Here is a 13629-nt window from a genome sequence, read left to right as displayed (position 1 = left end):
TCAAACATATTTGTTAAAATAAGTTTCACTGCAGTCATCATCTCATGGACCTCATGGTCAACTGTAACATGATTCTCTTTCAGTAACTCTGTCAAAGCAAACCTAAGATAGGCTTCCTTGCGTCGTGGGTCAAGCAACACAGCAATGTATAACATTTTGTTGATTTTATCCACTGCCCAATACTTTTCATATTTAAGAACCATCCAGTCAGCCATGTCAGACAATAACACGTTACCATTCTTAACCCATTCTTGCAATACGTCATTAATACAAATTACTTCGTCGAGGAATAAATTAGACGTGACATAAGTTGATCCAGAAAATTTCAATGTAGCATCATAGAAAGTTTTTAGCAATCTAACAAATGCACGAGATGTTTCCCAATCAGAAGCAACGGGCCATACCTTAGGAACTGCTGGTACGTTTGTTTTACCTCTTGTTGGTGGTCGAGGGGGATTAAGAAATTTATCCGCATACCCTAATTCTTCAAATTGGTAGAATGCCTCCTCATATTTTTCAGCTGCACTCAACATATGGTAAGTAGAATTCCATCTAGTCTCGCAATCCAAGCTAAGAAATTTGGTGATGTTAATCTTCCGTTGTTCAGCGCATTCCTTAAACTTCTTCAATCTTTCTGCTGATCCTCTAACGAACTTAACGGCCTCGCGTATCCTAGAAATAGATTCATTATACAAATCCATACCGTATTTAACCACTAAGGCAAGGATATGTGCTGCACATCTAAGATGCATGTGCTCTCCTCCCAAAATTGCAGCCTTCCAACCCACAACTCTCTTGGACAAATAAGAAACTGCTTCATTGTTAGAACTAATATTATCAACTGTCAAAGTGAATACCCTTTCAATCCCCCACTGTAAAAGACAAGCTGCAACTGTTTTACCTAATTCCAGACCAGTATGATCCGTAACTGGACAGAAATTCAATATCTTCTTCTTTAACACCCATTTCTCATCAATATAATGACCTGTCAACACCATGTAGCTCATGTTTGTAACTGAAGTCCACGTATCAGTGGTGAGACATAACCTTCTACCATACTTTTTAAATTCAGCTTTCAATTTGTGGTACTCACTTAAATACATCTTCATGCAGTCTTTAGCTTCAGTAAAACGAGAAGGAACATCAAACCTAGGTTCTAGTTGATGACAAAATTCTAAGAAGCCTTCACGTTGTACAAACATAAAAGGTAATTCATCTTTGATGATCATTCTGGTGAGGGCTGCTCTGCATGCATCTTGGTCAAACGAGTGATTCACAACGGAACGAGTCTCACCATTATCACTTACTTGAAAGGCTAACTGTTGTTGTCCAGGTGGAGTGTAGTTAGGACACCTTCTTTGCTTTATATGGTTGTTCATGTTTGTTGTTCCATGAGAGTTAGAACCCCCTATATCGTCTTTACCCCATGAAAACTTCCTTTTACAATGCTTGCACTGAACTTTAGGTGGCTTAAGATCAAGACTCTTATCAAAATGTTGCCAGCAGTCTGATTGCTTCTTACCAGAAGCTTTCGGAGGCTTTGAAACTTCAACCAGAGATGATGGTGTAGCTGTAGATATGCTCTCGACGGTTGCCGGGTTAACTGTAGCCATGCTCTCATCAGGATCGTCAACAGGAATAGAAGGTCCCTTAGTACTTGAAGCCATCTGCTCTCAGATTCTCCTGTTCATACCCATTGACAGTAGATATTGAAAAATAAGATTGACAGAATCAATGATGCAATGATCTATAAACTAAAAGAGTTAAAATCAACTCAAAGATGGAGTAACTGAGAACCAAAAACTGCAATATATGGAGTTAAAATTACTAGTTTGTTAATTACTAGTAATCTTTATTTATATTTTTGTCAACTCAAATAGGTAGACTTGGTTTTTGCCTTACAACTTTGGAATTCCGTAACATTCAAGTGATATGCAGCATGAGTAATGCTAGGTGTTTAACTGATGCTACATTTTTAGCGGAGGATTCATTCGTATGCATGCCATTGCTTTACTCAAGTTAAGAAAAACTGGGTATAACCACATACTGCCCATCGACAACAGTAGGCCATATTTTTCCTTCGTCAGGAAGTTTAGTTTATCACATATGTACGGATTATAAGTAGCTATTAATATCCTTTTCAATGTTGGATTGTAAAACCGACCAAACCAAAATAATACTAGATCTTCATGGAATGAGATTTCGATGAAAACTAAAGCTAAATGACTCCACCAGCAATTTTTCTCTATAAGACTATTCTTCCATATTTATTAGTAAGGTATACTATTTGATAACATTTTACACAGAAGTTGTACTACTAAGCTACGTACATATATGGCTACAAAGACTTGCAACATGCATAGGAGGAAAAAAATCAGTATTACAAAATGCAAATAAGAAGATATGTTACAGAATGCAGAGATAGCAACATCATACCCAAACAATTGTAGCACCGATAATACAAGCTTCACCACCTACCCAAGGATTTTAAATATTGTTCTCCTGAAGATTCTTCTCTCCAATCCGTGGATCTACCTTGTTTCATAAATAACATACATAAATTAGACAATCCACACCCACAACTGGTTTAATTTTCAGCACTGATAATGGTCTTTACCGACCAAATCACCCAAAATTTCTAAACTGGAAGAAAAAACTAATTTAAGAAAACCCTAAATCAAACATACTCAAAATTATTTTGACATCTAAGAAAATTACAAACCAATTAAAACGAAATCAACATCACTAGAACATATAATAATCATTGAAAGTCAAAAGAAATGAAAATGAGAGAACTACTTACAGTTACTGATGCTGATGCTGCTCAGAGAAGAAGAATGAATGAGAGAACTAATTTACTGTGATGAGAAGAAGATGAACCGAAGGATATTTACTGTGAATCTGTGATGAGAAGAAGATGAATGAGAGAACTAATTTACTCAGAGAAGAAGAAGAATCGAAGGTCTCTTCCTCTGAGACTATTAGGTCTCTTTTCCTCTCGAAAAAAACTGATGCTATTAGGTTTCACCGAAAGCTAAAGATGTTTATATATCAAACTCCAACTTCCCATATTGTCCTTAGTACATTTACTAAATTCCCTATATGTCCTACGGTGCGGGTAATCCGCGGTTATCAAATCCCAACCGCAACCGTAACCGCACCGCGTGCGGATTTGAGAATGCACCCGTGTCCGGTCCATAACTCTTGCGGATTGGTTTTCACCCGCAATTTTGCGGACGGATACGGGTCAAATCCGCGGTTCCGGTTTTTATGCTCACCCCTAGTGGTATGCATTGATGGACGCATTTCATTTATTTTGTTTGATCGATAAAGAATTTTGCGGCAACGAGTTTGGAAACTGGATACCCAAAAAACAGGAATTAATTATATAATATAAACTTCTTTTTTCTGAGATGCAAAGCATACTAGTTACAAACTCTTCAATGTTGTTATAAGAGCTTCCATCTTCATCAACCGCCTCTTTAGCCAACTCCTTCCATTTCACAGCATTTCTCTTCATTTCTTCCTTTCGATCTCCTTCCATAACTTCTCTAATACAGTTCTCTAGTTTATATCTCACAACAATACCATTCTCGCCCCCTTTAGCTCTGACTCCTACTATCCACACATCCTCGATGAACTTGGCATTTGTCGGTTGATCCGCAGATTGTTGCACTGCCACCATTGGCACACCTGAACTCAATCCCTCTAATGTAGAATTCCATCCAGCATGTGTTACAAAACATCCGATAGATTTGTGTGCCAGCACTTGCAATTGTCGACACCATTTAACCACCAAACCCATTCCCAAAGTCTCCTCGACGAAGTTCGCAGGGAGCTTTTCTTCCTCCAGTTCCCTGACTACCCATAAGAAATTGTATTTGCAATTCAGCAGTGCCCAACAGATTTCTTCCATCTGATCTTCACTTAGTGAAGCCAAACTTCCGAATGAAACGTAAACAACTGACGCCACTTCTTTCGTGTCTAGCCACTTCATGTAAGTGTTGGAGTCCTGTGTAAAGAGATCAAATCCGTAACTGTTGTTACTTTCCATGCTGTTGTCTAGGTACATGGATGGTATAGTTGGGCCGATAGCCAGTACTCTCGTTGGTGATTGTTTTGCCAGCCAATTCACTACCTGCAACCAATATGTAGACTGAATTCAAACGCTACTATATAACCTCAAGATAAATCCTTGGAAGTCTCTAGATAGTCATAAATTTATAAATTAGCGACAACCGGACCCAAAAAAGTATGCTAATTCACAAGTAAACGAGATTCAGATCATAGACATATTTTGAACACTAAGTACCCCCAACAGATAGGAAAATAATAACAAGATCAACACCATACCTCATCCTCCAATTTGTCAAAAGTGTTGAGAAAATGCCAATCAGCGTCATCCATATTCGCAAATTGATTCAAAACCATATTGAGTATATGCGGATACGAATCAATCTTGTAGACAAATGATGGCATATCTTCAGCTTCAATTAGTGGTAGCCCGGGCACGGCCGTTATTGGCTCTTCAATTGGTGCAGGAATTAATCCCTTGTATATAGTGTAATAGATTGCATTAACAGAACATGATTGAGTATAAAATGAAGCTCCAACTAATCCGAGTTCTTTCGCTACATTTGAAGCCCATGGAATAACAGAATCATATAACAGACACTTAACTGGATATCCAAATCTACTTTGTTTCTCAATTAGCTTTTGCAAGTCTTCTGCACCAACTTCTTTGTATCTTTTCATCCGATCACCATGGCTTTCAGTTTCTTTTGCGATTCCACCACCTTCAACGATGTCATCGCATAACGACTCAATTCTAACAGGACCGGCTTCGGCGTGCATGGATGTGCTGAGCAAGAAGGTTGTAGCTAGTGTAACTCTGAGTCCTTTTGATGCTAAACACTTGGAGAATTGAATCATTGGATTTATATGGCTTTGGACAGGAAACGGAAGAACCAAAACATGGCTTTTCCATGATGCCTTAGCATCCATATCTCCCTGCAAATGCAAAGGAACGGACTTGCAATTTGAGTCACTATGAGATTAGATTGAGTTGATTCTGGTGAATCAGATAAAGTTTATCCTCACATAAACTAAAGCCTCATTGGCCATTTTTAGGTGTCAAGTGGATGCTTTTTTTTTTTTTCTGGCTTTCCAAGTTATTGTGAATTTCAGTCCTTCCATAATGATTATTATATTTAGATGAAAAACTTTTTGTTGTCTCTCGGCTTTCAGATCTAACTCTACTACTTGAAAGTTTTTCTGTTGACCTTGTGGTACTGAATACTAGATATATATTCTACTAAACGAATCACCACCGATAGATAATAATCCTGGTTTAATTAGGGCCCAAAAAACAATTAGGGGCTCTCACTAGAAGATAAAAAAGATCATGGAAACCTAATTTGAGTCGTCCCTTAACCAAAATATTTTTAAATGACTATACTGCCCCTGAATGATTAGTATTAAAATTTAATTAAGTTAAATTAATTAGTATGGTTAGATTATGTTAGATTAAAATTAGATTATAGAATCAAAACTTGATTTTTTTTTGTTTGGGAATCTTGATAAAGTACCCCGTTTTATTAAAGCCATAAAATTAATGCCTCTGTTTCTTTCAAACTTTCTAAAATGCACTTACCGTTTACTTTCACCCCTTGGGCACGCATATTGAGTCCACAGTCGTTTACCTAGTCAAAATAAATTAGTCAAATTACCATTAAACCCTACACTGAATCTAAATCGAGTGAGAGATCTCATATTCATCTCTTTCATTCTGTTCCGCCTGAAATTGAGAGGAGAGAAGCAGCAGATGCTGCTGATGTTCAAGAAATCATAAGTGTTTAAAATCAGTGAAGGATAGATCTCGTTGATGCTGCTTAAGGGAGTTGTAAGGGTTTGGAGTTATTGATGCCATAAATTAATGAGATTTTTCGATAGTTTAGGGTTTCCTGAACTGAGGTTTGAAGCTACCGACGAACAAAGGGAATCAAGGAGGAGAAATGGAGACTAGGGTTTGAGATTCACAGAGAAGAACACAACAACCTTGAATCAATGTTAATTTGGTTTAGATTTGAGTTATGCTCGAATTTAAGGGAAAAGGTTTTGCTGGTGGAAATTGAAGTTTGGGTTCGATTGAGATGGAATTGGTGTTGGTTATAGTCTTGATTTGGTGGTGAATATAATGGGTATTTGTTTCATTTCGTCATGAGAAGGGATTAGATCTGCAGTGGTGTTGGTGGTAAAGCAGTGGTGGTATTGAACTCTAGCCGGAGTTGAGATGGAGATGATGTTTGAAAGATTCAGAAGCTGGTTATGAATTAAAGAGTGGGTCTAGGTTGAATTAGCTGTTAGTTGTGGCCATGAATGTTTTGTTGCTGCAAATGGAGGTTGAGCTGCTGGTCTTGTAATTGATTTGTTGGTGGTTGTAGGGAACTGAAACGAGGGATGATTGAAGCTACATAATGATCTTATATGTATGTTAGGATCACGGAACTCGTATATCTATGTGATTGCAGTGTCATGCTTTGTTAATTCAGAGTAATGTTGGTTTATCTTTTTTTGCTTAAGCCATCGCTTGGTAAGCTTAATGCTACAACAATGAAGCTGAATTGGATCAATAGATTTAAGCAGATCTTTGACGCAACAGTCTTTTTATCGTTACTGGCAGGACTGTGCAATTTGTGTTGGTTGCCGTTTGGTGGTGATGATTGAATGTGTGTACAAGGAATGTGCTCAGCTAGGAAGTTATGCACTACATGGCCTTGGTTCAAATCGGTGATTCAAGTGGATTCAGCTCTACTCAGTCATAGGAAAGGCTTTTCAGACTTTTTGAAGCTGCCACATAAGCGTTAACGTCCGTTAACTGCTGTTTACCGTTTTTTGAATAAAACGATCAAGGGAAGGGCATTTTAACAATTTTTTAAAAACGGGGGCACTTTTTTAGTGTAATGTGAAAAGCAGGGGTACTTTATCAAAAAAGCCCTTTTTTTTTGGGAGTTGAGAAGAAGAAGAGGAGGTTTTAGAGGAAAAATTAGGGTTTTTAGAAATGAGTAATTCAAGTAGGGGAAATGATGTTGGGGAAGGTTCAAGCAACAAAGATGATCGTCTTGGTGGTAAGATTATCTTAAATTCTCCCATGGATTGGATATATGTCACAACACAGAGAAAGAATCGTCAATGTCGAGGGATGTATACCCCAACGACTCTATAAAGTCGTCAATGTATTGACACCAAAAATGACGACTCAAACCTTCAACTTTTCCAGGTTATGAAAAATCGTCAGGGTAATATGATATACCCTGACGACTCTTAGCTTGGGTCAGAAAGAGTCGTTATTTTGCGTGTTTATACCAAGACGACTCTGAAATTTTTTGGGACAAAGAGGCTGTTTGTTTTTCACATGGGGTCGTTGACGTTTAAAAAGGGTCGTTCATAGAGGATCGTCATAGGTTTCTATATTATGTTAACGACTCTAATCTAGGGTTTAGGCTTGTCGAAATTGACGACCCTTTTACTGTAACTGAAAATTTTCGGGTGAAGATTTTTTTTTTTTTTCTTGGAGTCGTTAATGGAGAAGAAGAGAAGAGTATAGAGGGTGTGAGGGGAAGTAGAGATTTTTTTTAAGAACTAAAATTAAATTGGGGATTAAGATTAAAGGTTAATAAGTTTTTAGATTTATTTTTAGTGAAATGTAAAATAATACTTTCACAAAATTTTAATATACCCCTGAAAAATTTGGGGTGCAAATAAAATGGGTGACGCCCCTAATCTTTTTTTGGGCCCCCAATTAAACGAGGATAGTAATACATGTGCATTGTACCATTTGAGTCAAACGAGGATAATAATACATGTGCATTGTACCATTTGAGTCAGAAACACCACGTTCAATGTATTCAGATATATAAGGATGATGCTTCTGCAAGAAAAGTAGCCGTAAGTAGTGGTTGTGGAGCAGCTTGACTATATATCTGATTTCACCCTAGAGATAATGCTTCTGTCTCCTTTCAAAGAAAGGAACATTTCAGGAACCATTTTTTATTTCGAGCAATCAGAACCCCCACCTATATATTAATATATATCAACTGCTTCGTAGGGGCAAATGAGACATAAATACAACAACAAAAATTTAAGACGGGAAAATGAGTAAAAATGTAAAATCACAAGTCCTGAATTGGAAAAACTTTAAAATTAATTGTTGGCAAGTAAGGTAACTTGACACACTTGTCCTTATTTGTCCCTGCTCTTGAGTTCGGCTACAAATTCCGAAATGTTCTTATCAGAGCTTCCACCTATATCAACTGCTTCTTGAGCCAACCTCTTCCACATAACAGCATTCTTCTTCATCACTTCTCTCTCATCTCCCTCCATAACATCCTTTATACATTCCTCCAATTTGTCTCTCTTAGCCAATCCTTTCCCATCCAGTTTTACTCTCTTTCCCACCGTCCAAACATCCTCGATGAACTTTGCATTCGTCATTTGATCTGCTTTTTGTTGCATTGCGACCATTGGAACACCTAGACACATTCCTTCAAGTGTAGAGTTCCATCCACAATGTGTCACAAAACATCCTACTGCTTCATGTGCAAGAACCACCATCTGTTGGCACCAACTAACCACTAATCCTTTTCCCGTTGTCTCCTCGATGAATTTGCTTGGAAGTTTGTTTTCCTCCGAAGATCTAACTACCCAAAGAAAATGGTAGTTACAGTTTCGAAGTCCCCATGCTATTTCCTCCATTTGATCTTCACTAATCAAAGCCATACTTCCAAATGACACGTAAACAACCGACGAGGCTTCTTTTGTGGCTAACCAATTGCTGCAGGCATTCGTATCGGGAGTATAGAGATGAAGATCGTAATCTTTGTCACGCTCCACACGATTGTCTAGGTACGTAGATGGTATAGTTGGTCCAATAGCCATCACTTTCGTTGTCGATTGCAATGCCATCCAATTCATCACCTGCATGCAAAAGATGAGATATAATTGATTTGTGGGATATGAGTCATTTCCCCACAGAAAACGTTGTAAATGTTTGTACCTCATTCTCCAACTTGTCGAATGTGTTAAAGAAGTGCCACTCTATTTCGTCGACATTCGAGAACTGCTTCAAACAAAGACTTAATGATGTGGGTCTTGAATCAACATCGTAAACATGAGATGGTATTTCATGAGTTGCAAGTAATGGCAAACAAGGCGCCGACACCGTTGGTCCTTCTATAGGAATTGAAATCACCCCCTTTTGTATGTTGTAGTAAATTGCATTAACAGAACAAGACTGAGTATAAAATGCAGCAGAAATTAAACCGAACCTTTTTGATATATCTAGAACCCATGAACAGATAGAATCAAATAACAAGCACTTGACCGGATACTCAGATTTGCTATATTTCTCAATTATATCTGGAAGGTGTTTTAAGCCAATAACTTCGAAAATATCCGCAGGATGCACTTCACTACTCGACTCTCCTTTACCACCTACGGAGGAAATAGATGGATTTGATCTCTCCATATCGTAACATGATTCAATTACGAGAGGTTTTGCTTCGAATTTTGTGGATTCTGTGATGAATAAGGTGGTGAATAGCGTAACTTTGAGGTTTTTTGAAGCTAAACGTTTTGAGATTTGGATCATTGGGTTTGTGTGGCCTGAAACAGGAAATGGAACAACCAAAACATGACCAGACATAGATCCATCTTCCTCAACCATTTTCTTTTCTCTAATTTCTTTGATTCCACAACTTTTTTTTTCTTTTTTTTTTACTGTTTTTGTTTTGGGTTATATGGAGTTATTGCAATATGTAAAAATTGGAAAAATCTTTGTATTCAATTTCCTACCAAAAGAATGTACACTGTATGTGTTACTGAACAGGTTGAGACATTTATAGAAAGATCATAAATTATAAAATTTTCTTTTGTAATGACTAATTTATGTGGAGCATCCGAGCATGTATAGTTTGCCATGAGTCCAAATGAAAAGTACTACTAATCTAGTGATGGTACCAATGATCTGAGTTCATCATCACATACCAAATACTTTAGGATCCAAAAACAAGAAAAAAAAACATAAGCTTACATTAATCTTGTATGTTCCCAAGTTTAGTTCTCATATTTGTTAGCCCTTTTTTTCCCTGCCTAATTTGGGGCGTACGCATATTATTTGGTCACTATAGATTTCCACATCCACCCAATAAAAAAGGATATGGGGTGTCTAAATATACTGAAACTACCAATTTATCCTCTGCTAAAAATAAATACTACCAATCTACCCCCATTAAATCCTAATAATAAAAATAAAAATCTAATCGATTTTCATCTCCACTTCAACTGATTCTTCTTCTTTTCCTCTCCCTCTTTTTTATTCGTTTTCAAACGAAAACATTGTTCGATCATCGATGATCCTAAAAACGATTGATCGTTTTTTTTTCTTTTATAAAATGAGGAAACAAACAAGAATCAAACATGCCACTAACATGAATTGTCCCATTAAGAGTAACCAGAAACAAATTGAAGAACACAACGGTTGAGGAGGAAGAACCATCTTTGATTTCATGGCAAGAGGAGAAAATTGCTCGAATCAGATACTTTTCTATCAACCCAATCCTCTAAATTAGGTTTGAATAACATGTAATCGCTCAAAAATTAGAAATTTTAAAATCAAAATTTTATGGGTTTACCAGAATTGGTTTACGTTAGTGTATTTGTGAACCGATTGCATATAGAAACAGTTTATGTTCATGCCCACAAAGACCGATTGTCCTGGATGTGTTTTCCGTTTAGTGTTTTGATTATTGTCTATCAAATTTGTTTTGTTTTATAGGATCACAAGGATGTAGCTCGTCGTATGAAGCCAGGAACGTCAGTGAGTTTGGCCACTGGAAGCAATAGAATCAAACATAGGAGAAGTTGAGGAAGTAATCGATCTAGTAAATCTATGGGGTTGTTGGATGCGGTCGACAATTTGGTTTTTGGTTACGACAATCCTCTTGTTTCTGCCTTCGCCGAGAGATTTTATGGGGAAACATATACTTTCCATCTTCCGTTTTCCGAAATGACGATAACTCCAAATGATGCGAAGTTGATTACCCGTCTAAGCATAGAAGGTAAATCCGTGAAAAACAACGAATACGCGCAAGACCTTGAGTGGAACAAGATTTATGCCTTCACCAAGGATGTGTTCCAATGGGATGAGGAGACGACCAAGTCACAGATGCTAGTAGGTAAAGCAAAGCAGAGGATATCCAATGGCCGTAGTGAAGATACATTCCTTGGTCACCCAAGAGGATATGTAATGTACAACCCGACGAGATTCGCATGAAAATGCAGATACGTACAAAAAATCCATATGTGGAGCACAAGAAGTTTACAATCAATGAGAAAGAAAGAGAGTCATTGGATAATGAGATTGAGATTGTTCACAAACCTTTACCATCATCTGAATACGGGGACGTGAGAAGGTACAACAAACATGAAATGGATGGTCAATCGAAATCAAATAGTGAGGCAATTCCTCAACATTTTGCATACTCGAGTGATACGAGTAGATGAGAGGCCCCAGATATAGGACAAAGATAAACTTTCGAATACCTGGTGCGTATTGTTTCTCAATTATAGTTTTGTTAATGGTTTTAGTATGATATGTTGAATATTTGTTGTTTAAAATAGAAACAGCAAAGACGAATCAGGCATTTGATAACTCAAGAAATGCTATGTATTAGGGAAGGGATAGATGTTGAGGCCAATGAAAAATTGACTGATCAATTGACCAGTTTCGAATATGTAGATGCGGGTGCAAAGTTTGGAAAAGCGGTGGTGGAGGACACAAGGAAAAAGAGGATAAAATACAATCCGAACATGTACTCTCAAGGTGCATCGAGTAGTGCCTAACATGATGGCGGCGAAGAAAGACCTGCTAAACGAGGACGAGGTGGTCATGGTGGGGATGTTGATGAATGAATGGTTTCTTTGCTTTCCAAACTTATGTCTTTAACTATGGATAATCATGGAGTCAAAACTTATGTCTTAAGTTATTGTCGAATTATGTTTGGTTATGTTCTCTAGTTTATGAATGACAGAGTCAACACTTATACCTTAAAATTGTTTGTGTTTCCTTATGATGCTACAAAAGAACCAACTTCTGGCGTGTATTGTTTTTGTAAATAGTAGATTCATATGAGTTTTTCCCCCTTTACTTTGTTATACTTGATTACTGGCATATGAGTTTTCCCCCCTTTACTTTGCTATATTTTACCGTTCATAAGTATTCATAAGTGGTTGATCCAGATGACCTATGTTTCCTCCTTTGCTTTGATACGTAAATCATCCCGTATGTATTGTTTTTCTCTTTTTCCTTTGGTGTATTTGATCATGTATTATGTATTTATTTATTTTTGAAATATTTTGTATAATATGCTTTGATTGTCGATGCGAGTTAATGTTTATGATTCACCAATGGTTGAGTTTCCATTAAATCCTATTCTCAAAAAGGATGTCAGCTCCATGTTCCCATCTTAACCTTATCTTATAGGCTGTTCTTAATAAGATATTAAGGGAAAACAAGAGCTTGCATCCCAATGAAATATGTCAGGTAAAGGGTGTAAGTGGCCCGAAGGTACCTACTCGGGTGTTTTCATACCAGTTTCTACTTGGGAAATTTAAGTTTGAGGGTGAATGTCTGAGATGAATTTGTGGAGAGCTTGATTGCCTCTTTCTCTGTATAACTGATGTATCTCACGCAGATTGGAGGGTGGCTGCGTGATCATATAGATCTTTCAAAGCCACCCCTATAAGAACATCATTAAGCTCCCTGATTCAGGGGGTACCACAACATATTTAATATGAATACAAGATTGGGATGTATGGATTCACTCTCCCAAATCGTGGGTCATGAACGTCATGCCTAAGCGTGTTTAATCTGATGAGTAAGCTTCTTTACATCTTTTGACGAGTAAGTTTCTTTACATCTTTTAATCTGACGAGTAAGTTTCTTTTCTCTCGAATGACAAGCTTTAGAGTGTAAAACGAGTACAAGGCTCTTTAGGCGCTTATATAATTTTTGTATTGTTGGTTAAATAATAATCATCACCCTTTTGTTCACCAACAACAGAATTATATATGACCCGGAACTATGCACCATGGGTAAGAAGTCTTGGTTAGCTAGATAAAATTCATTCTGGGATGATCCAAAGTGTATTTATTTAATATTTTTCATCCTATGCCCCTGGTGTCATCCGCAGATTGAGTCTATTAGACATCTTTTACTTTATTGCAGTATGGAGAGAGCAGTTTGATTTGTTCTTTTACCTGAATCGGTATTTTATATCGATTCATCCAACTCAGTTCATCAACCGATAAAGAATCGGGATAATCACGCGTACGGTCAGTATATTTCATTTCAAAACCCTTATGTGATCAACTTGGCATCGCTAGAAACACAAATGTTTTATAGTGTTCCAACATAAAAGTCCTGATCTGAGAGCTAAAAATTCACATTATGTTCCTCTTATAAGATGGACCTCATCTCATATCATCAACATTCTCATAATAAATCTATTAGGTCTCATCGTAATAATCTGTATTGGACTCATGCACCTCCATCCAATTGGGTAAAATTAC

At 37.2% G+C, this 13629-nt stretch overlaps 2 protein-coding genes across 2 annotated transcripts; both read right to left on the bottom strand.

Annotated features, from left to right (window-relative positions):
* Positions 1 to 3307: 3307 nt before the first annotated feature.
* On the bottom strand, positions 3308 to 7270 carry LOC113271733 (UDP-glycosyltransferase 74E1-like). Its single transcript, XM_026521639.1, has 3 exons — positions 5654 to 7270; positions 4354 to 5010; positions 3308 to 4138 (listed from the first exon to the last, which is right to left on the bottom strand). Exons 2-3 carry the CDS (start codon positions 5002 to 5004, stop codon positions 3308 to 3310), a joined length of 1482 nt encoding a protein of 493 aa, XP_026377424.1. The 5' UTR covers positions 5005 to 5010; positions 5654 to 7270.
* Positions 7271 to 8098: 828 nt separating this feature from the next.
* Positions 8099 to 9875, bottom strand: LOC113338083 (UDP-glycosyltransferase 74E1-like). The gene is made up of 2 exons (XM_026583606.1): positions 9056 to 9875; positions 8099 to 8976 (listed from the first exon to the last, which is right to left on the bottom strand). Exons 1-2 carry the CDS (start codon positions 9722 to 9724, stop codon positions 8242 to 8244), a joined length of 1404 nt encoding a protein of 467 aa, XP_026439391.1. The 5' UTR covers positions 9725 to 9875; the 3' UTR covers positions 8099 to 8241.
* Positions 9876 to 13629: the final 3754 nt, after the last annotated feature.

This window comes from Papaver somniferum, chromosome 1 (genome assembly GCF_003573695.1).
Source record: "Papaver somniferum cultivar HN1 chromosome 1, ASM357369v1, whole genome shotgun sequence".
In the NCBI taxonomy this organism is placed as follows: Eukaryota; Viridiplantae; Streptophyta; class Magnoliopsida; order Ranunculales; family Papaveraceae; genus Papaver; species Papaver somniferum.
This window is presented reverse-complemented; position numbering and strand designations above follow the sequence as displayed.